The sequence below is a fragment of the Microtus pennsylvanicus genome, chromosome 9 (genome assembly GCF_037038515.1).
Source record: "Microtus pennsylvanicus isolate mMicPen1 chromosome 9, mMicPen1.hap1, whole genome shotgun sequence".
Taxonomy (NCBI): Eukaryota; Metazoa; Chordata; class Mammalia; order Rodentia; family Cricetidae; genus Microtus; species Microtus pennsylvanicus.
Genome location: NC_134587.1, coordinates 49,583,664 through 49,607,364, shown reverse-complemented (window position 1 = coordinate 49,607,364; position 23,701 = coordinate 49,583,664). Strand labels below are relative to the sequence as shown.

Genomic DNA, 23,701 nt, shown 5'->3' with positions numbered 1-23,701 from the left:
AAGCCCTCCCGCATTTTTGGCGCTATTCTTGTGATTTTTACATGAATCTGAAATTACGCTTAAAATTATGAAATAGAAGAACAACACCTGCGTACTGTAGAAAATAAGAATACCAAAAATCCACCAAGAAAAAGAAAAGTCACCAATAAAACCCCAGGCCCAGAGATTCCCAAGTTTTGCTATTTGATACTCATCTTCTGTATATCGTTTCTGCCACCTTGAAATCCACGTGCAAGGTGTCAGGCTGGATACCAAACGTAAATCAGTAATAGACAGCACACACGTATTTAAAGACCCTGCAGCGTGAAGATTTTCCACTTCATAAATGAATAAGCAGGCAGAAAGAGTGGAAACAACAACGCCTCAGCATTGGTGATCCCGTCACCGGCTGAGCGTCTTCCTACCACTGAGATCCTACAATTATGATTTGCTAGTTTCGGATAGAACATTGTCACACCAGTTACCGACCTCACAGGCCTTCCAGCGCCTTCCTTCTTTGGTTTCGGTTTTGATCTATGCCATTAACTTCAGCAAACATGTATTCAGTTGGCACGGTGGCTTATGTCTGTAATCCCACCCACTGAGGAGGCTAAGGCAAGTTTGAAGCCACCACGGGCAACTTGATGAGTCCTTGCTGAAAAGAAAAGCCGGGCCGGGCTGACTTCTTTGTGGCCTGTCCGTTATGAGTACCTCTGTTTCACACTCGGAGCTGGAGCAGGTTTCTTGATTTTTTCAATCCTGGCTCCAAGCTTCCTACCAGCGTTTCCGGGTTTAAGTTACTGAGTTCTGCGTTGGCTTTCTTGTCTGTTCCTGGGAGCCATGGTAGCACTTTCCTCCCAGAGGTTCATAAAGACTGAATAAGTTGATATATAAAGCATTTAGATAAATCACCCAACCTATACAAGCATCCACTTAACTGTCACTCTGACCAACATTCACATAGTCAGAATCTTTTCCTCACAAGGAAGCATTTATATCGACTTTGACTTTTCGGAAAAGAGGTTTCTTAATGTTTTTTGTTTGTTTGTTTTAATTGGCAAAGTGGTCCGGAGCAACTTGACTCCAGGAATTCTGGTCTTATAAATGTAAGCATGCTCTTAACAGAATGTTTTCCGTTTCCCCTTTAGCCAGAAGGGGTCAGAAGAGAAAGCTATGCCGGCGTGACTCTCGACCCCAAGGGGATTTATGGTAGGAAAATATTTTGATTTTATGTGTTTTATTTCAGAAGTAGACATTGAAGTGTAATTTCTTTCCTTTTTATTGTTTTTATGGAGCTATACATTTTTCTCTGCTGCCCTCTCCCTCCCCTTCTACCCCCTCGTGTGACCTACATGCTCCCAATTTACTCAGGAGATTTTGGGTTTTTTTCTCCTTCCTATGTAGATCCATGTATGCCTCTCTTAGGGTCCTCCTTGTTGTCTAGGTTGTCTGGGGTTTGAACTGTAGGCTGGTTTTTCTTTGCTTTATGTCTAAAAGTCACGTATGAGTGAGAACATATGATATTTGTCTTTCTTAGTCTGAGTTACCTCATTCAATATGTTTTTTTCTAAATCCATCCATATGTCTGCAAATTCCAAGATGTCATTATTTTATACCTCTGAGTAGTAATCTGTTGTGTAAATATACCACATATTCTTTATCCGTTCTTTAGTTGAGGGGCATCTAGGTTGTTTCCAGGTTCTCACTATTATGAACAATGCTGCTATGGACATAGTTGAGCACATGTCGTTGGGGTATGACTGAGCTTCCTTTGGGTATACACCCAACAGCAGTACTGCTGGGGTTTGAGGTAGATTGTTTCCTAATTTTCTAAGAAATTGACATACTTATTTCCAAAGTGGCTGTACCAGTTTACACTCCCGCCAGCAATGGAGGAGTGTTCATCTTACCCCACATCCTCTCCAGCATAAGTTGTCACCAGTACTTTGATCTTGGCCATTCTTACAGGTGTAAGATGGAAGCTCAGCGTTGTTTTGATTTGCATTTCTCTGAAAGCTAAGGGTATTGAACATTCCCTTAAGTGTCTTTCAGCCATTTTAGATTCGTCTGTTGAGAGTTCTCTGTTTAGGTCTGTACCCCATTTTTTATTGGATTATTTGTTCTTTTGATGACCAGTTTCTTGAGTTCTTTGTATGTTTTGGAGATCAATCCTTTGTCCAATATGGGGTTGATGAAGCTCTTTTCTCAATTTGTAGTTTGCTGTTTTATCTTGTTGACAATGTCCTTTGTTTTACAGAAGCTTCTCAGTTTCAGGAGGGTCCATTTATTGTTTCTCTCATTGTCTGTGCTACTGGGGTTATATTTAGGAAGTGGTCTCCTATGCTAATGCATTCAAGTGTATTTCCCACTTTCTCTTCTACATGTTGATATCCAGTTATGTGAGCACCATTTGTTGAATATGCTTTCTTTTTTCTATTTTATAGTTTTTTGCTTCTTTGTCAAAAATCATGTGTTTGTAGGTGTGTGGATTGATATCCAGGTCTTCTATTCGGTTTCATTGGTCCTCCTGTTTGTTTTTATGACAATACCAGGCCGTTTTCATTACCGTAGCTCTGAAAAAAAAAGTACAGGATTGTTTCAGCTATCCTGGGTTTTTTGTTTTTCCATATGAAGTTGAGTACTGTTCTTTCGAGGTCTATGAAAAATTTTGTTGAGATTTTGATGGGCAATACATTGAATCTGTAGACTGCTTTTGGTAAGACTGCCATTTTTACTATGTTAGTTCTACCCACCCAAGAGCATGGGAGATTAAAGTGTAATTTTAATGTAACTTAAAACATCACTTTTCAGAGTGTCCAGTGTGCAGAATCAGCCACGTCTGCTTGTTATAGCGCTGCCCTCTCTGGGCGGGCGATCTGTGTGCTTGGGGCCAAGCAGACCTCTTAACTCTACTCACTGAGCACTCAGGACAAACGCATTGCAACAGTGTGTCAGATTTCTTCTTTTGGGGCCACCAACCAGCTCCCAAATCATGATGCGAGACTTATTGTTTATCTTAGGCTCATTTCTTGCTACCTCTTATAACTTAACCTGTTTCTCTTCTAGGTTTTGCCCCAGGGCTTTTTACCTTTCCCTTCTCTTTATCTACTTTCACTGCTTCTGGCACCTGGCTGACAGCTGCCTGGCTTCTGTCCCTCTCTTTCTCCCTCCTTCCTTCCTCCTCATTCTCCTCTTCTCTCCACTCCTATTTATTCTGTCTGCCCACCAGCCCCACCTATCTCTCTCCTGCCTAGCTATGGCCATTCAGCTTTCTATTAGACCAATCAGGTGCCTTAGGCAGGCAAGGTGAAACAATTGCAGCACAAACAAATGGAACACATCTTTATATCATTAACAAAGGCAGCAGAAACAGATGCAGCAACCTTCACACAGTTAAGGTATATTCTGCAATGTAAACAAATGTGACACATTTCAGCCTAGTTAGAGTAATAAGCCTAGTTACAGTAATAAATCCCCCTCATTGGATGCTCTGCTCATCATCACAATAACACGTATTTACCTCGGAAACCTCTGTCCAGACAACAGCTGACAGCTAGCCATGTTGTAATTAGCTCGCAAGCACCCTTTGGAACGCCACAGTGAGACCGTCACTTAGAAAATCCCTTCTTCACTGCTCTGTGTCTCTTCTTTTCCTTCAGCTGAGAATCTTCTCAAAGCAAGAGCTTCTCAAACATTTTTGAACTGACTCCCGGGCTAAGTCCAGGCATGCTTCTGAAAGAACAGGTTCTCCTAACAACTGTTTCCAGCTAGACAGACTACTACAGCCCTTCTTAAATTGTTACAGTGTCAATGTATTTAGCTTCTCTGTCTGCATGGTTTTTTTACCCTCAAAAAAAACCCCTTTGAAAACATCATTACCCCTCTGTAACTAAGGAGTAATGCAGCAGAGAAAGGCTGTGCCAATCCTGTTACCTCCATGCTCTGACACCCTTACCTCAGGCTTCCTAAACGCCTTCACTGACTAATTTTAACACAGCATCTTCATGTTTCATCAAGGCTTAAATGACAGAGAAGTTTCTTGAGGAACATTCTTATATCTTTGCCAAATCCATGCAGCTCATTGATGAGATCTCAGGATTTATTCATAGCATCTTCCTCTTGCCAGGGACTCCGCAGAGTACTAGCGCTGGTTCTGGCTAGAGCTGGATTCTCACTACAGTAACTTTGGTGAGCCTTGCAGTAAGCCTTCCTTGGCCTGGATCATGGCACCCCCTGTACTATCCCTGTGCAAAATTGAAACAATAAAATAGACCATGTATACAGGACTCCTGTGAGTATGCAGTGTAGCCCTTCATTCAGTTAGCTTAGTTGAAGCTTGACTCTTTGTCAGCACAGTGATAAGCAGAATCATGTTTTGGGGGTGGTAGCATGTTTTAATATTATTTTTATTTATTCTTTGAAATTGTCACACATGTCTACAATATATCTTGATCATAGCTAATCTCTACTACCCAACTTAACTCAAAGCATCTCCTTCACAATTTCATGTCCTCTTTTTAAATTTTTATTACTTAATGACTTTTAATTATTTTAGCTCATTGGATCCAATTAGTGCTGCCCATATATTAATGGGTATGAAGTCATCAGGGTCATCAGGGTCATCAGGGTATGGGCAACCTACCAGTGTCTAGCTTCCTAAAGAAAACTGATGCAGCGGAGTGGTGCATGCCTTTAATCCCAGCACTCAGAAAGCAGAGGCAGGCAGAGCTCTGAGTTCAAGGTCAGTCTGGTCTGCAGAGTGAGTTCCAGAACAGTCAAAGGTACACACACACACACACACACACACACACACATACACACCGTCTTGAGAAACCAAAAAAAAAGAAAGAAAAAGAAAGGAGAGAGAGAGAGAGAGAGAGAGAGAGAGAGAGAGAGAACGAGAACAGACACCTCCTCCCTTAGTAGCTATCAATTGCCAATAGCTCCTCAGGAATGGGTAGACCTGTTATGTGACAAAACCTTCCCTGGGTGACTCTCTCTCTCACAAACACACACACAATTTACTCATTCACCATAGGGAATCCACAACAGGCCAAAGTATGGATACCACCAAACTCCAGCTTGGCGAACCAATGAGTTTATTGGGGTTACTTACAGGAATATGGACAACGGGTTGCTGACAGGAGCAGAGATGACTCACAGACAGCTGCCATCACCCATGACCACCCCTAATAAGAGCCTTTGGGGTCCAGCCCCAAGACTCTCTTCAGGGTTCAGAATGGACACAACAGCAAGAGAAAAGGATTTTTTCTGAGGGTGAATGAACTCTCACACATGCTTTTCTGAAGCAATAAAACAAAGTTGACAAGAGTTACCTCTCATTAGTTAAAAGCATATTCCTAGGATAGGAAGCTGAGTCATTTCCATGGCAACACAAGATTCCAAGGTTTCAGATGTAAGACTGTGACCAGACTGGGGATCAGGGGAGCACAATGCCCAGTGACCAAGTTTGAGACATAGGCAGACTTGGCAAGCGAAGAATTGGCATGCTTTTCTTAGGGTGCTTTGTGTAGCAACTTTGGTTTGACATCTGAGACTCTGGACCTTGACCATAACTGTAAGGTTTTAAACTTATGATCCATTTACACAAAGCCTTTAGTCTAGTTTGAACTTACTCGGAGGTAAAAGTGAGCTAATTGTGTGCAGTTAATCTGAGCAAAAGAACAATGCAGGCTTTTAAGTATCTACACTTGCTGTGGGATAGATGGATCTAGTTATGAAGTATGTCCTAGTGTATTTTCTATATATCAAAATTATATAGCTAAATGAAAAGTCACCTTCCTGACCATTCACAGATATATGTGCCCACAAGATTGAGAGATAATCCTGAGATTACATATACACATCACATGAGATTACAATGCAGGTATTGCAGAGACAACAAGATGCTTTAGTAAAACTGAAACAACAGTTTCCAGAGTCGATTGTCCTCCAGGCCTTGCCTGGACAGGATTAATGTCCATCAGAGTCACTCATCTGGTGGGTTGACATCTGAATTATCAGTTGTGGTATGCTGTATATTTGCACAGCCCATGGCCTCTGACACCCATCATGAGTAACAGTTCACCACATCTGGGAGTACACTGCACAGCCTACAGGCAGCTCAGCAAGTTGAGGCACTTTCCAGGTGCCTCAGTCGGTCTAATCCTCTTCCAAGCAGCTTGCCTGGTTTCTGCTTCTTCCACGTTCTTCTCCAACCATCTGGTATTGTTGCAGATTCTTTGCAGCTTAGCTCTACTCGCTCTGGCAGGTACGGGCCTAGTAAGTCTGGTCATTTTCAGGGACTTCCTGAAGCTATTATGAGTGTACTTTCCTGCTTAAAGAAAGTCTGTGCAGGATGGAATGTTTTGATAAAGGAGGAAATGGCTAAACATCCAGCCTCAGGGTTGCTTCCTTCAGCCATGCTAGACATTTAAACTGCTTTGATCTTGAGCAGATTACCATAGCAATGGTGAGTTCACATGTTCAACAACCATGTCACAGCCAGAAGAAAGCCTGTCACAGCTCTCTCTCTCTCGCTCTCTCTCTCTCTCTCTCTCTCTCTCTCTCTCTCTCTCTCTCTCTCTCTCTCCATGTCACAGGACTCTCCCCTTCTTCTGGTTCTTACATTCTCCATTCCCCCTCTTCCCTGAGATAGGAGCTGGGGTGAATATAGATGTCCCATCGCTGGCCTGCACCTACAGTCAATTTCTCTTAGCACTTGGAACAGTCATGAGTCTCTGTGTTAATCATAAGATGTACAATTTTTATAGTAAACAGAGAGAGGCTATAAGGTAAAATTCTCTGACACTGGCACTCTGAAACCATGGAGTTGTGTGCATAGAGAAAACTGTTTCAGTCCAGCTAGGTGGGGAAGTAGGAAGAACGTTTGGTCATACTTCCCAGTGGAGCTAGTGTGCAGACCGCCCAAAATTATGTTCCAGGTATTTGGACATGCTACCTCTTCCTAGAGGGCAATGTTGAAATAACATATTTAATTCATGCCTTCTAAAGACCAGGAATCTTGCATCAAATTCTGTGTTTTGTTTAAGGAGATTCTACAAGCCTAGGGTTTAATTAAAATCCTTCACCATTTTTTCTCTTTTTAAAACTTTAATGTTGTTATTATATATGTGTTTTACTTTGAAATTTTCTTTGTTAGTAGATATATAATCTAATAATAGTTCTTTACCTTAAGAACTCTGGACAAATATGTTTTATTAATAATTGTTTATTATTATTACAGGTATTGCTAACAGACGAAAGGAATTCCCATACAGGATACCATTAGATTTGGTCCCCAAAACCAGCGTTAAAAGGATTTTGAGTGTAAAAGGTAAATTTTATTGGCCAGAGATGAGGCTCAGTTGGTAGGGTGGCTGCCTGGTGTGCATCAAGTCCCAGTGTGGTGGTGCTCACCTGTAATCCCTGCCCTGGGAATGGGGAGACGGAGAGAAGGAGGGCATCAGAAACTGAAGTCCGGCTTAGTAAGGCGTAGGCCAGTCTGAGCACCTCAGGACCAAATCTCCCCCCGCCCCTTTCTCTTGGATTTTGAGACTCTTTCTCTGTGTAGCCCTGGTTGTCTTGGAAGTCACTCTGTAGAACAGACTGGCCTTTAACTCACAGAGATCCACCTGCCTCCACCTCCCAAGTCCTGGGATTAAAGGCATGTGCCACCTCCGTCTGATTATAAATCTCATTTTTATTTTTTATAACTGGGTGCTTCAAACCAAAATCAAATATATTCGTGATTATTCTTTATTTTTCTTCATCTAGACGTATAAATTGGCTTTTGACAGAACCTTGTCTTCCAGTGTCCTCGACTTCAAACACTTGATTACTTTCCAACTCTTCACCCGCTTTAGTTGGCAGCTCCTGATGGGGGGGGGGGTTCTATCCCAGTGACTTCTCTACTTAGTTCAACACCTAACGTCCCACAGTCTCAGCAGCCCATCCTGCCCCCATTGAAGACTTTGCAACCTACAAATGGCCCAGGGCACCAGCTCTCCTTCCAAGTATCAGTCCTGGGGTTGCTTGGCCCATTTGTACAGCTATAACGAGATATCAAAGTCTGTGTAATTTATAAAGGACAGGTTCTCCGGTCTCACCTTCTGGAGCTTGTCCAAGATCAAGGTAATGAAGTGCCTGGCAAGGGCTGCTCCCTGCGTTTCCAGCCATTGTCCTGTCATGGCATCCTCACATGGCTAAGGGTAGAAGGGCAAAATGTCAAAGGTGAGGTGAAGGACTCCCACCCACTCCAGAAAAGCCCCACCTTCCAACACCATCACCTCTGTGCACTAGGTTTCAGCAGATGGAGGGACAGGGATTCTCTACCCTCCAGGGTGTGCACACTGAGGAATCTTTGCTGGATTTCCCCTGGGCGTCTCTCTCTACAGTGCGGTCACTCGTCACTGACACCACAGAACATCCTGGCTACATTTCCTCTCAGATCAAACGCTGGAATCCCAGAACACCAGCACTAGAAAGGGCCTTTCTGACCATGTGCAGTCCTGATGTTAGATACATAAGAAACTGATCTGCCCACGTTTGCAGAGCGTTGCTCTGGTTCCAGAAGTCCGCGCCTTTCCTCTTCAGCTTCTTTACCCTCCTTCACTTGAGGATCAGGCAGCATGGTTGGCGATGTCTGCACCTGACCGTGCTCCATGTGCTCCCTGTATCACTCTGCCTACCACCAAAAGCCCATGTTCCCAATCAAATCCGGCCTTCTCCCGCCATTTCCAGGACAAACTGCTCATAGGGAAGAATGAAGACCGTGGTCATTGCCTCTTCAGAGCACACTATTGGACGCTGGTAAAGAGTGTTTGTGTCTACTTGGGTCTCTTTGTGTTTCAGGACTGCTTATAGGGGAGTTCCTGTCCACAGTTCTGAGTAAGGAAGGCATCGACATCTTGACCCACCTGCCTAGTGGGAGCGCGGAGGCAGAGATCATGAGTGTTGTCCCCGTGTTCTATGTCTTCCATTACCTGGAAGCGGGAAGCCACTGGAACATGTTCTATCCTGATTCCTTAGCTAGGAAACAGAGCCTGCAGAAAAAAATGAGAGAAGGTAAAAAAAAAATTGTTTTATATGTCATCTTACAGATTTAAAGCAAATATTTTATTTCCTGAAATATTTAAATTACTATGAATCATACATATATATGTATATATATATATATAAGATTAATTGTAAAAGAATTTTAGCAACAACAACAAAAAAGTCATGAGATAAACTCTTTCTGAGGCATTCTGGCTTAACTCGCCAAATGCCTGGCCAGGAAGCAGAACCTCTACCTTCCAGAATCCTCCGAGGATTGCTCCCTTCCTCTTTGAATGGGAGCAGAACGTTCGCTTTGATCCCCAACTCGAGTATGAGACTTCCTATGAGAAACTGGGAATACTGGCCACAGAACCCACAATAGCCGCTCACACGCAGGAAGGCTCAGCCCCTGGACTGACCCAGCACTCCTGTGACGCGCTGTGTTCTTTTTTCTGGTTCTCCTTAGGGCTGGTGAGCATCTCGTCCTACAGAAACAGAGACTATTCTTACAGCATGTGGAAAGGGGGAAGTGCCAGTACCTGGTGAGTAACAGACTTCTCTCATATTCTCATACGGTAGCTGGTTCATTCATTAAGAATAATGGCCAGGGGATTACGGAGATGGCCCTGTGGGTAAGGGCACTTGCTGCCAAGCCAGGCTACCTGAATTCTATCACCAAGACCCACGTGTTATAAGGCAAGAACTGACTTCCACAGTTTCTCTTTTTGTCATGCGTGCACACACTCATAAATAAGGACGTCCCTAGTGACGTCCCTTCCCTTTGCTCTGACTGACGCCCCTCCACACACCTCACTTTCCCTTACAGCCCAGATCTGACCTAGTTAACTGGGGTGGTTGCTCCTTCAAAGAGAGCCTGGATTTTGTTCCCCAAGTTCAGCATTCTGATGTAAGCCAGCCCTCTCTCTTTTCATCCTTCTGGCTTCAGACTTTGCTCCCCTGGGTTTACACTCGGCGAGGAAGCTGGAGTGGCCTCACCACTCCAAGCCATTTAGATTCTTCTCAGCTCATCCAGAGTGAGAACCACTGTTTGCTCAATTCTCCCTCGTTCATCCATCTTGTTTCATGCTCCACGCAAGCCCTTTCTCAAACACACAAGACCAGACATGACTTCCCCCTCGGGGTCTCTGCACTGACCCCTCTCTGTCTGCAATGCTCCTTCCTGGGCAAGACCAGACGTCTTATTTCCCTCGGGGACTTACTGGAAGTGTCCTTCTTAATGAGGTCTCCATTGTCTCCTTCTATATAAAACCACTGCACCCAGCGCTGCTGAGTCCTGCCCCATGGGCTCCTTTCCCTCTTCCCATTTTTTACGAACTTTCTCGCTTACTTCCCTTATCTGTATATGTATGTGGGTGGCTCCACGTGTTCCGAGGACCTTGTATCTTCAATAAAAATTTATTCACTGAGGGGTAGCTTCTGTGATGGTGATCATCTAAGGAAAGACAGTCTAGATGAAGCAAACATTTACACAGCAGTGTTCTCAAACATGTCCTCCTACTTTGACTAGATACCTAATTTTATTTATTTTTCCCCCTTTGGAAGATACTTAATTTTAACATATAAAAAAAATCAGATAGCTGGTCATGGTGGTGCAGACGTATAGTCCCAGCACCTGGGAGGAAGAGGCTGAAGGAGCAGAAGTTCAAAGCAGGGCTGCACTGTAAGGTAATGCTCCCAAAGAGTGAAGATAAAGCAAGACTTCAGTGTGCCAAGAACCTCATAACGTCTATTGCATAAGACGCCCTTCCTGAGTTCTGCAATAATTCAGTGCTTTTTGACAGATTATTTCTATGTAGCCTGGCTGGTCTGAAACCTATTATTCAGAGCTGGCCTGGATTGCATCCATTCTCCGGCTCTGTCCCCATAGTGCTGGGGCTGTGGGCATGTGCCACCATGCCCAGCAAGTTACAATCACTGAGTTTTAGATGTTCCCAGAATTACAACCTTGGCCTCTTATTTCTTGTGATCTCTCTTGCACAATCTTATCTTTGCCTGTGACCTCCACACTTCTGTGTAAATGAATCCCTGAGCAATGTCTTTAATCAATGTCCAGAGACCTAACTTCTCTCCTGGCCACAGGGCTGCATTTCCAGGTGTCTGGACGTGAAGAACTCTAAATACAACGCATTCCAAAGCCATAGCTCTTTCTCAAACGTGCTTTCCTGTCCCCTCACTGAACCCCCATCCTCCACGAGTTCAGAATCATCAGCTGGTTTTTCAGCCCCTCCCTTTGGCCTTTAGTTCTTTGCCCAGCCTCAGTTCACAGGGCATTCATAGCAAGATTCTGCCTCGATCACCACAAGATCACCAAAAGATATTAAATAAGATAGCCCCAAGGACAGGAAGATACGAATCCTGATGACCGAATGTGATGGGATTGGTAGGTAGACTGGGAGTGTCTAGATTTCCATTAACTATTTGGAAGCATGGAAGCTGGAAGCAGCAGATGCCTGTCGGAAGATGGACGGGGACACAGAGGAGATTTTCTTTTATTAACTGCTCTTCTGTGCTTTGGGACTTTTGAAAACTTTTTGCTCTTGAAATTTTTTCATTTAAAATACATTTTAAAAATACAGGTTAAAACAAAATTTTAAGATGACAAGACAGGAGAGTCTTAAGGACATCAGAGGGTCTAGTGACATCTAGCAAGGTCACGACTCCTGTCCTCACGGTTAGTCTGGGGTACATGCTGGTGGGCTGGTCTTTCTGGCTAAATAGGTGACATCCTAAATCTTCCTGGTCAGATGGCAGATGCTGAGTCCATGGTGGAGCTTAACAGAAGGGAGACAAACACTAGGGAGACAAACAGCTCAGACCCAGGAAGCTCGGCCACATGCTTTTCCACTGCATTATCTCACTTTTAGCGATCAGCGTTGACACCAAGCTGTTTGCCTCCCTCCGTGGCCTTTAACTCAACTTGTCATCTGCTTTGTTCTGGTTTTTCTCACCAGCATCAACGTTTTGAGAACTAGCTAGCAGTGTCATAATCACTCAGGTGCTGCTTGCCGATTTTCGAATGTCCTCTCTTGTCGCCATGTAAAAGGATGGCTTACTCTGGAACTCTGTGTCTTCCACTCTAATTTCTTTTAAAGAAGAAAAGCACGCAAAGACACACTATGTAACTAGGAAGGCAAGGGAGACTGTGTTCTAAAGTCTGTGTGATTGTGTTGCAAAGGTTAACGGCGTTCGCTTTGAGAATCCTTGGGCAAGTGGCCAAGTACATGAAACAGGACCAAAACTCAATCTGTAATTCTCTGCTGTGGCTGGTTGAGAAGTGTCAGCTGGAAAATGGATCTTTCCAGGAAAATTCCCAATACATGCCCGTAAAGTTACAGGTAAGGCAATCAAATGTGTAAATTAGCACTGGTTTTATTTACAGACTCCCATTTTATTCCCATCGTATTACGGGGACTAAAGAAGAGAAGAAAAAAATATATATAATTGTCCTAGTTTCATTGTGATAAAATATCCCAACAAAAGAAAATTTTGGGAGGTGTTCAGCTCAGGGTTGTCATGGCAGCAGGCACTGAAGAGGGTGAATGTCCACATGCTGGTGCTCAGCTCACCGTAGCCCAGGGGATGATGCCGCCCACGGGGGCTTTGTCCTCTCACCTCGACTTAGTGTAATCAAGATAATTACACACAAAGATGCCCACAGGCCAACCTGATCTAGACAGCCTTCATCTGCTCCTTTCCTGATGACTGTAGATGGTACCAGGTTGACAATAAATGTACAAGTCAGACAGAAGGATTTTCAAGAGTGTAATCCTTGTAGTGAAAGGCAAACCCAGTTTCATTGGCAGCAGGGGACCAAGTCTAGATTGGAGGAACTGAAAAACCAAATTCCTGTGTGACTCCTGGGAGACGGAGGAGGGCCAGAAACGTGTCTGGATCTTTCCTCAGAGTTAACTTATTTCTCCTTTTCACCCAAACTGTTTGTCTTTATGACATAAAACCTGTTTTTAAAATGTGTGCACACGTGTGTGCGTGTGTGCACATGTATGTGAGTGTGTGTATTCTGAATCTTGCTATTATGAGCATTGCTGCAGTGCATGCAGAAGTGCAAATGTGTCTTTGAGGTCGAATTCCTTCCTCCTGGATGTAGACCCTGGAGTAGAACTGCTATCTCCATACTTCCATTTTTAATTTTTGGGAGACTCTGCACTGTGTCTCACAGCGACTGTGCTAATTTCCCAGCGATGGTGCACATTTGCCTCTTGTCCTTCTGTCGTCTCTGTGGCCACTGTGTGAGATAGTGTGTCCCTGTGGTTATGTCTGAATTGCTCTGATGGCGAGCAACACTGAACACTTTTATTATAACTATTATGCCTGGAAATTTAAATTCTGGAGTTGAGAGGAGGGAAGAAATGGGAAGAGAAGAGAGAAGGGAGAAAGGAGGAGAGAGATTAAAGTCCATTCATAGAGAATTAGACTGTTCGTGGGGAGGTAGATCAGCTCCACTGGAGACCCCGTGAGCCTGGCACTGGGTTACCCCTGCCTTAAGAGATGCCTCCTAGCGGACATGGTCCGTTAAGAGGCTCTTGAAGAGGGTGAACTTGAACGTGGTAATGAATCATGAGGTAAAGCTGGCAGGTGAGGATGGGGAGACGCTCCAAGGGAGGCACCAGCAAAACCTCAGGGCTGTCGGAAACCGCGAGAATCCGGCTGGACTGCACAGTGTGGACACATGGAGGTGGCTCCAAGAGCGACTCGGACGACTAGATCATCTCACTTTGAAAATGTCGTTTGCGCTGTCTGTTCTAGGGCACTTTGCCTGCGGAAGCCCAGGAGAACGCTTTGTATCTCACAGCCTTTTCTGTGATAGGAATTAGAAAGTCTATGGACATTTGCCCCCTGATGGTAAGAAGCACTTCTCTTGGCCGCACTTGGGAGGGTGCACTGGGGAGGGGAGAGAGCTGCGGGGTGGGGGCTCACTGTCAGAGTCCGCTTCATTTCAGAGGTTTCTTTCACTGCTTTACACGTACTTGAAAGTAACCTTGGGAGCCGGAGAGATGGCTCAGAGGTTAAGAGCACTGATTGTTCTTCCAGAGGTTCTGAGTATGGCGGCTCACAACCATCTGTAATGAGATCTGGTGCCCTCTTCTGGCCTGCAGGCATACACGCAGACAGAACACAGAAAACAAAATAAGTAAATCTTTAAAAAAAAAAAAGCAATTCTAACTGACTTCTCTTTTGAGACCATAACTGCTAAGCTACACGAAACAAGACTAACCACTGTAACTGTAAATATCCTGGGGCTGGAGAGATGGCTCAATAGTTAGGAGCACACACTGCTCTTGTGAGGAGCCAGGTTCAGTTTCCAACACCACAAGGCAGCTTATAGTCATCTTAACTCCAATTCCAAGGGGCTTAACACAAAAATAAAATTAAAAAAATATATAAAAACAAAAAAAGAAAGTAACCTTAAAACCAGAATCAAAGGGTTTCATAACCGTGACAGAATTTCTGGCACCTAGTCCAACCTGTAGATTCACCAAGAGGTGGCAGAGTTGACTTTAAAGGTAGGTGACCCCCATTCCTCAACGTCACCATTGCTAAATCGCAGAGCCAGGATAGTACCTGGGACTGTGACGGGAGAATGAGTCAATATGTCTTGCTCCCCTTGCTTTTTAAATTTAAAAATTTATTTTTGTGCGTATATGTGTGTGCCTGCTTATCTGTATGTTCACCTTAGAGGCCAGAAGAGGGCGTCAGGTCCCTGGAACTGGAGTTACAGGTGACTGTGAGCCACCTGATATGGATGCTCGGAACCCAACTCAGATCTCCCGCGAGAGCAGCCAGTGTTCTCCACCTGCTTAGCCATCTCTCCAGTCCCTAGCTTTCCATTCTTATCTCCTCTATGATGTGCCCATTGCTGTTGCCTTCAGCGTTGTAGAGACTCCCCGGAATCCAATCACATTTTTACTTCTTTGGGTCTTATTATTTTGTTTGCTTGGAAGCTAAGGAAGTAAAGAGAAGACACACCTATTTAAAATAACATAGAGGCTTCGCGGTGTGGAAGGCAGGGAATAGCTCAGTCAGTTAAGTGCTTACCACTGAAGGATCTGAGTTCAGATCCCCCGCATGAAGATAACAAGCTAGCTGTGACATGACCACACCTTCAATCCCAGCCCTGGGAAGGCAGAGACGGGAGGATCCCTGAGAGTTGCTGGGCAGCCAATATTGCCTACTAGGAAGCCCCAGGTTCATTGGGAATCCATGTCACAGAAGCTTCCAAAGGTTAACACAGACAACAAAAGGCTGAAGGCAGAGCTCTGTTCCGAGGTGAAGCAGTCCTGTCTGCAACACCAAAGTCAACTGATTGGTCCTGTAAATCAGGTTACAGAACTGAGCTGGGATTTCAGCTTCCAAAGAGAATTTGTAGAACGGGAGCCACAAAAGCTTTCTTCTGTTCGGGTCATTCATAAGCATTGGTGCACACATTTAAGAGAAAATAATCAACACGAACAGGTCCCAGTAGTCTGGGTGCTGATTGACAGTCATGCCCACAGGAGGCTCAGGTCAGAAGTGAGATGAGCCAGGCTTGTCATTCATCGAGGCTCTCTGGCAACCTCAGCACATGGCAGGGACTCTTCCTAGGCACTGTGAGGGGCAGAGAGCTCTGGCTGCTCCCGTCCTTTTACTGTGTGGTTCTATTCTATTTTGCTATGACCCTTTGGAACACGTGACTGTCTCAGCTATGCTGACAGAATGAAAATCCTGTCTACACCGTCACTTCTCCTCAGGGGTTGGTCCAGTGATGGAGTGAGAAACTCAAGAGACAAACTTCTCAAGGCAAACAGGAACTCAGTGGCAGAAAGCACAGCCCAATTTGTACAACCACGTGGTTTCTTCTGAGATAGACTCCACCCCTTCTCTGTAAAGGATTTGCTTTGTTGATTGTATACACAGGTCTCCAGGGTCTTCATACCCCCAAGACACACACTCACACGCATGCACACACGCATGCACGCGCGCACACACAGCAATTTTCCCACAATCTCAGTACAGCTCCCTTCAGTTTACCAGCTGATGTTGAAGAAAGAAAGTTAATTGTCTTCTGTTCTTCTTCCCAGAAAATCGACACAGCACTAACTAAAGCTGACTCCTTCCTGCTTGCAAAGGCCCTTACGTCCAAGAGCCCCTTCACACTGGCCATCGTGGCCTATGCTCTTTCCCTCGGAGACAAAACCCACCCGCAATTTCGTTCAATTGTCTCAGCCCTGAAAAGGGAAGCTTCGGTTAAAGGTAGGACTCATCCCACACCGCTGCTCAGTGTGCAGGTGCTGACTAAACACAAAGAGTCTGCATCCTGGGCATCAGGTTTTCTGCCCCCACCCACCCAATAGTGGGTTTCTCCATCAACACTGTAAGCCACCTCAAGCCAAACTGAAAAACCTGTTTATTTGAACAAAACACCTCAAGGGTAAGTTTTCCAGTCCCAGAGATGGAAGATGGAGGAGCCAGGCCCACAAACAAAAACAGGGAGATTTTCTAGGTTGTTGATGAGGGGTAATGATGTTTGTATCCAAGTATGGTTAAAGTTGAGCTCTTAGGGACTTGGGCAGCTGGCAACTTCAGGGGAGGAAGCTGCAGTAGCCACCAAGAATGTAGAACTGGGCTTTTGGTGCCTTTCCTTGGTTGAGAGACTCTCTGAGCATGTGGGGTTTGGAGGAATAGAGAGACAGAGGCAGAGGAGGGAGGGAGAGAAAAAGAGGGGAACGGGGCTTGGTCCAGTCAGTTAGTCCTGAGTCCCAGCTTTTCTATCTGCTGCTCCACTATCAGCCTGTCTGTGCTCTCCGGCATCTGTCAGTCACTCCGGCATCTGTCAGCCGTCTGTGCTCTCTGGCATCTGTCAGCCGTCTGTCTGTGCTCTCCAACATCTGTCAGCCGTCTGTGCTCTCCAACATCTGTCAGCCATCTGTCTGTGCTCTCCAACATCTGTCAGCCGTCTGTGCTCTCCAGCATCTGTCAGCCGTCTGTGCTCTCCAACATCTGTCAGCCGTCTGTGCTCTACAACATCTGTCAGCCATCTGTGCTCTCCAACATCTGTCAGCCGTCTGTCTGTGCTCTCCAACATCTGTCAGCCATCTGTGCTCTCCGGCATCTGTCAGCCATCTGTGCTCTCCAACATCTGTCAGCCGTCTGTGCTCTCCAACATCTGTCAGCCATCTGTGCTCTCCAACATCTGTCAGCAGTCTGTGCTCTCCGGCATCTGTCAGCCGTCTGTGCTCTCCAACATCTGTCAGCCATCTGTCTGTGCTCTCCAACATCTGTCAGCCGTCTGTGCTCTCCGGCATCTGTCAGCCGTCTGTGCTCTCCAACATCTGTCAGCCCTCTGTGCTCTCCAACATCTGTCAGCCATCTGTGCTCTCCAACATCTGTCAGCCGTCTGTCTGTGCTCTCCAACATCTGTCAGCCGTATGTCTGTGCTCTCCAACATCTGTCAGCCTGTCTGTGCTCTCCAACATCTGTCAGCCATCTGTCTGTGCTCTCCAACATCTGTCAGCCGTCTGTCTGTGCTCTCCAACATCTGTCAGCCGTCTGTGCTCTCCAACATCTGTCAGCCGTCTGTGCTCTCCAACATCTGTCAGCCCGTCTGTGCTCTCCGGCGTCTGTCAGCCATCTGTCTGTGCTCTCCAACATCTGTCAGCCGTCTGTCTGTGCTCTCCAACATCTGTCAGCCGTCTGTGCTCTCCGGCATCTGTCAGCCGTCTGTGCTCTCCAACATCTGTCAGCCTGTCTGTGCTCTCCAACATCTGTCAGCCGTCTGTGCTCTCCAACATCTGTCAGCCGTCTGTGCTCTCCAACATCTGTCAGCCATCTGTCTGTGCTCTCCGGCATCTGTCAGCCGTCTGTGCTCTCCGGCATCTGTCAGCCATCTGTCTGTGCTCTCCAGCATCTGTCAGCCGTCTGTGCTCTCCAGCGAGTGTGCCTTCCTACAATGGAGACAAGGACACTGTATCGTGGGATCTCATTTTCTCTTAGCTACATTGATGAAGTCTGAATAAAAAGAGAAAGAAATAAAGAAAAAGGAAAGAAAAGGCACGACTGCTGCTGGGTATGGTGGGGGAGAAACTGAAGACAACAGGGAGAGCATAGCCTGAAGCAGGGACATCTAGGAGGGTCCAGAGTGGACAGGACCAGACTGAGCTGGGCCATGTGGAGTGGGGAGGGAAAGGGAGAAAGGGGAACCAAGTACAGTAGGCAGGAGGCCAAAGGTACAAAAGGGAAGGTAACCAAAATGTCTTGATTCTGTAAGGAAGAGCCTCTGGGGGAAGGGCAGCCCGAGGCTCTTCCTCATATCTCAGGGTAGAGGGTGGAGTATACCAGTCCTACACTGAGGGATGCTGGGAGAATCTGGTGACCTGGTCTGCTTTGACATGTGAAATAGGCACCTCAGCCACTTGTCCCAGGTTTGAAACTTACCAAAGTTCTGACAAAGACAGCTTGTAGAGGTAAGAAGGCCATCACATACCTGTGAGGATTACATCAAGTTCCGTCTTTTGCTTCTATTAATGAACGTAATGTTGTCCTCAGGTGATCCACCCATATACCGTTTCTGGAAAGATACTCACCAAAGTGCAGATAGCCCGGGACCCAACAGTGGCACAGCAGGTATGGTGGAAACCACAGCCTATGCTTTGCTTACCTGCCTGAACCTGAAGGAGACATACTATGTCAACCCAATCATCAAGTGGCTGTCGGAAGAGCAGAGGTATGGAGGCGGCTTTTATTCCACCCAGGTAATGTGTGTCCGCTTCATCTGTGCATGCTTCCCACACCACAGTTTCCACATTCGTTCCGGCCTCCATGACCCTAGGTACAGAGTCATCCTGGAGGTGATCTGTCCTGGTGACTTCATTATTCAGAAGCGGACATGAGCCTACATTGGTTTATTCAAGGAGCCAAGTCAGCACCCATGTTTCCTGACTTTATGCCAGGGTGCTTCTTTCATTGTCTTTAAAGACCATGGAAGGCTGGTAGGTTACCAGCAATTACATCACATCCTGTTTGCTAAGTAGTGGTTACCATGGAAGCAAAGGTACCAACTATTCCTCTCCTGCATGATGTTTAGCTGCCTTTCAATCATGCCTGATGTTGTTACCATTGTTATACAGTTGGATAAAACACATTCATGTATTGCATAGCAATGTTTTGGGCAATATCAGACCATAAATATAAACGTGATTCATAAAATTGTAGTAGAACTAAAAACTTCCTATTGCTTACTACTAGATTGGTGGCTATCATAATGATGCATATAACACATTACATGCCTGTGCGGATGAGAGCAAACCTGTTGCACTGCCAGCCATAAAAAAATAATAATTAGTAATTATACTTTATAATATATAGACATTTATGATTTTATAGTTTATAATTAATAGAAATGTATAGCTCACGTTTCTCAAGAATGGAAAGACCAAGATTAAGGGGCCATAATTTGGCAAGGACATCTTTGCTGTATCCTCCCATGAAGGACAAAGAGAAAGAAAAAGTTGGGAGAGAAGAAAGGAGAAAGGGGGAGAGGAAGGGGAGAGAAGAGGGCCAATTCATTCTTTTATAAGGATAGTGACATTAATCTGCTTGTGAGGATGGCGCTCATGACCTTCATACCTCCCATGAGATCCTACCCCACCCCACATTGCCGCATTGGACGTTAAGTTTCCAATATGTGAACTGAAGGACAGCAAGGAAGACGTGGATCCCTGTACGCTCCATGAATCTTATATTATAGTGGGGAAGAAACAATCAAGTAACTGTAAATAAAAATATTATGAAGTGAAAGCTATCAAGGGCAAGAGATGAACATTAAAACTCTCACGAAGGGATAGTTTGCGGCCTCACTGTGGGGGTGTTTAAACTGAGACTAAAGGGTGAGAGAGACGATCCTAAAACATCAGAGGCGGTTTTCAGAGTGAACCTCCTGGGGATGTATGCGCAGAATATGTAGAGAGCCCAGACCTGAGACCATGTTTCCTTCCAGTCCCCGATGAAAACAATGCCTTTCCTAGGGAGAGAATGATCAGCCTTACCCCTCCACAATGGGCCCCTCAGCCTCTCCATTCAGTCAGCTGCGATTTCATCTCCAGACAGTGCTGCCTGTCCGGAGCGGGTCAGTTTGTAAACTGAGCACACATAAATAAACTAAATGCGCTTTCTGCCTTGCTGACTGTTGACAGGATACCATTAACGCCATCGAGGGCCTGACAGAATATTCACTCCTGGCTAAACAGCTTCATTTGAATATGGATATCAACGTCTCCTACAAGCACAAAGGGGATTTCTACCATTATAAGGTGACGGAGAAGAATTTCCTTGGGCGGCCAGTGGAGGTAATTGAAATATTTTGCAGTCAGATGGGAGAATTTAAGTCGTCTCTCGCATCCTTGTTGTACGTGTGCTTTTATTCGCTATGCAAACGTGCACTGAGTGGCGGCCAGCGGCACGTAAGCAGGGTGCCTATCACATCACAGGCACCAGTGATTCATGAGGAAGAGCAGCGAACACATGTCATACAGAGGGGCCTCGGGTCCAGGCTGGCAGAGGTTGTATGTAGCAGAGGGGTTAATATGTCCACATGTATGAACTAAACCTGGAAGAATCAGAGAGGGGTAGCCAGATGGAGAAAAAGGTAGGACATTTGTCATATGTAACAGTACACACAAAAATGCCATCGCAGAGATGTGAAGGACAAGTTTGGGTACATACTCTGGGTCCCTTTGCCCTTGGTCATGCTCACAGACTGTGGCTAACTTGGACTTAAATCTCTAGACTCCTTGCCCCAGGTCTGTTTCCAAGGCTAGATTTTTATTTTTATTTTTTATTTTTTTTGGTTTTTCGAGACAGGGTTTCTCTGTGGCTTTGGAGCCTGTCCTGGATAGATTTTTATTTTAAAGGGAAAACTCTTAATAGGTTCTGAAAATTTCCCAAAGAAAAGGATACATTAGGCAAAGTATATTCTTTATTATTATTGCTGCCAATCTACATAGGCGAATGCACCTTTTTCTTTTTTTTTAAGATTTATTTATTTATTAAGCATACAATGTACTGCTGGCAAGGAAGGCACCAGGTCTCATTACAGATGGTTGTGAGCCACCATGTGGTTGCTGGGAATTGAACTCGGGGCCTCTGGAAGAGCAGCCAGTGCTCTTACCCTCTGAGCCATCTCTCCAGCCCGAATGCACCTTTTTCTAATTATCATGTGTGAATTTAGTGCATTTAAACCATAATACTCCTTACTATCTATGTACCCTACAGAGCCACACTTGTGAAAGGAAATACATATGAGAAAAAGCAAAAATCACAAACCAGTGATAATATAACAATATAATATAACAATGATAATATAATAATAAATATATGGCCCTATATCTATGCCAATAATTAGTAATGCAAACATTTCAAATACAAGTCTGATTTCCCAACTTATTTTGATTAAAAAAAAAATATCTGGCAGCAGGGCTGTAGGCACTGGGCATGGCTTTTTCAGTCGTACCAGTCACATGATATATGCGCATGCTTCTCATCCTCTGGGTCTCTGGAGGTGGCTGTGCTGTGACTCCTAGGTGGGGGATCGCTTTTGTCCCAGGGAACATTTAGGAATCACCAGAGACACTTGCTCTGAGTCTACGCTCTAAGGAGGAGCCGTGGGTCTGAGCGGCATAGGGCTGTGTCCTATTTCCCTTTCCTGGGCTGTGGTAAAGCACCCGACACAAACTACTCAGTTCTGGAGCACAGTCCGTAGCCGTGGGAGATAAAGGAGGCAAGAGCTGTAAGGGGCTACTGATGTTTAAGGTCCAGTGAGTGATGTTCATGAAGCTAGCACGTTCCAGTTTTACACCCAGAGAATGGCTCCGCCCACAGCAGTCAGACCTTCCTGTATAAATTAACATAATTAAGACACTGCCCTACAGACATGCTCATGGGCCAACCCAAAGCAGAAAGTCCTTCCTTGAGACACTCTGCCTGGGTGATGCTAATTGTGTTGAGCTGACAATGAGAAGGAACCGTCACAGCCTACTTCCAGTGGGCAGCATGACTTCTCTCCTGAGGAGATGTGATGTGAAGAGCCTTTGCCATCTTAAAATAACACAACCTCGCCGTGAGTGCTGCTTCCACGTGAAGCCTGGGCTGCTGCCAGCCAGCTTGGAATTCCCTGCCACAGCTTTTCCTAGAAGGTGCCCTGTGAAGCAATGTGTGATGTTGATGACTAAGCATGGACACTCTAGTTTAAATGCAGCTGTATGTGGTATCCATGGCCGCTGCTAAGCATGGTACCCCGAGAGAAAGAGGAACAGATGAGGTACAGCATTTCCCAGATTCGTTCACCATAAAAACTCAAGCACTCATTCCCTAAGTAACTGCACTGCATCCTGTGGGGACAATAAAGGAAATGACCTATTTCCCTCCATTTACTAAGATTCAAAGTATAGATTGACGAACTCGAAGGTGCACTAGTATGCTAGGCAAAGAGAACAGGATGCTGCAAGTGTGGAGGGAAGGGAAGCTAGCTGAGTCATCAGTCTTGATCAAAATCATCTCTTCAATAATGTCCCCAAACTATGGAGTCTGTGAGAGAGGAAGGCTGCTTAGCTGAAACGGCTAAGCAGAGAAGGAAGGAGAACAACAAAGGATATGTAGCGGGATTAAGTGGAGTGGCCAGAGACTTAGGGGAGCATTCCAGAGGCCGGGAGTGAGGAACCTGGATTTAAATTAGCACAGGCCAGCGAGAAATGGGAAGATGAACCATCAAGAGTGGAGGAGAGGGAAAAGGGGGAAGTGATAGAGGATCAAAGACATTTTGTGGCCACTTCAGAGCCTTGCATTTGATGTTTATGAAAGCAGTCCACAGCTGGGCAGTGGTGGTGTATGCCTTTAATCCTAGAGGCAGGGGGATCTCTTTGTTAGAGGCCAGCCTGGTCTACAGATTGAGTTCCAGGACAGCCAGGGCTACACAGAAAAACACTGTCTTGAAAAACAACAAGAAAAAAAAAGAAAGGAAGGGAGAGAAGGAAGGAGGGAGGGAGAGAGAGAGGGAAGAAGGGAGGGAGAGAGGGAGGGAGGGACAGAGGGAGGGAGGAGAGAGAGAGAGAGAAGAAAAAGGCAGGTGGATCTCTGTGAGTTTGAGGCCAGCATGGTCCACAAGAGCTAGTTCCAGGACAGCCAGGGCTGTTGCAGAGAGAAACTCTGTCTCGAAAGAAAGAAAGAAAGAAAGAAAGAAAGAAAGAAAGAAAGAAAGAAAGAAAGAAAGAAAAAAGGAAGAAAAAAGGAAGAAAGGAGGGAGAGGGTGGGAGAAAGAAAAGAAAACAATCCCCATTGGCACATGAGATGCTAAGGAGGACATCCTGTTTACACATGAAAGGAGGGGTGGAAGGGACCCCAACATCTTTTAGTGCCTGCTGCATTTGATTCTCCAATGTCATCCATTTAATTTCATAAGAACCAAGAGGGAGGCTGTCAGGTCTCCCCCTCTTTTCTTTGCTCTTCTGCCCTCTATCAAATGATGAGTGAAATCTTGTTTTCTCTCTCCACCCCCAGGTACCTCTCAATGATGACCTCGTTGTCACCACAGGATATAGCAATGGCTTGGCAACAGTACATGTGAGTATCTGACTAGTGCCAAGGAACACTGCTGTTGGCAGAGGTTTCTGTCCTG

At 45.3% G+C, this 23,701-nt stretch overlaps 1 protein-coding gene across 1 annotated transcript in view; it reads left to right on the top strand.

The window, feature by feature from the left end:
• LOC142857545 (complement C5) overlaps positions 1-23,701 on the top strand; it is a 115,723-nt gene that overhangs the window by 74,875 nt on the left and 17,147 nt on the right. Inside the window, exons 22-31 of the mRNA XM_075985976.1 lie at positions 1,128-1,188; positions 7,226-7,315; positions 8,833-9,045; positions 9,485-9,560; positions 12,215-12,374; positions 13,804-13,899; positions 16,116-16,287; positions 18,580-18,785; positions 20,226-20,378; positions 23,584-23,646. Coding sequence (XP_075842091.1) covers positions 1,128-1,188; positions 7,226-7,315; positions 8,833-9,045; positions 9,485-9,560; positions 12,215-12,374; positions 13,804-13,899; positions 16,116-16,287; positions 18,580-18,785; positions 20,226-20,378; positions 23,584-23,646 — 1,290 coding nt within the window. The remainder of the gene's footprint in view (positions 1-1,127; positions 1,189-7,225; positions 7,316-8,832; positions 9,046-9,484; positions 9,561-12,214; positions 12,375-13,803; positions 13,900-16,115; positions 16,288-18,579; positions 18,786-20,225; positions 20,379-23,583; positions 23,647-23,701) is intronic.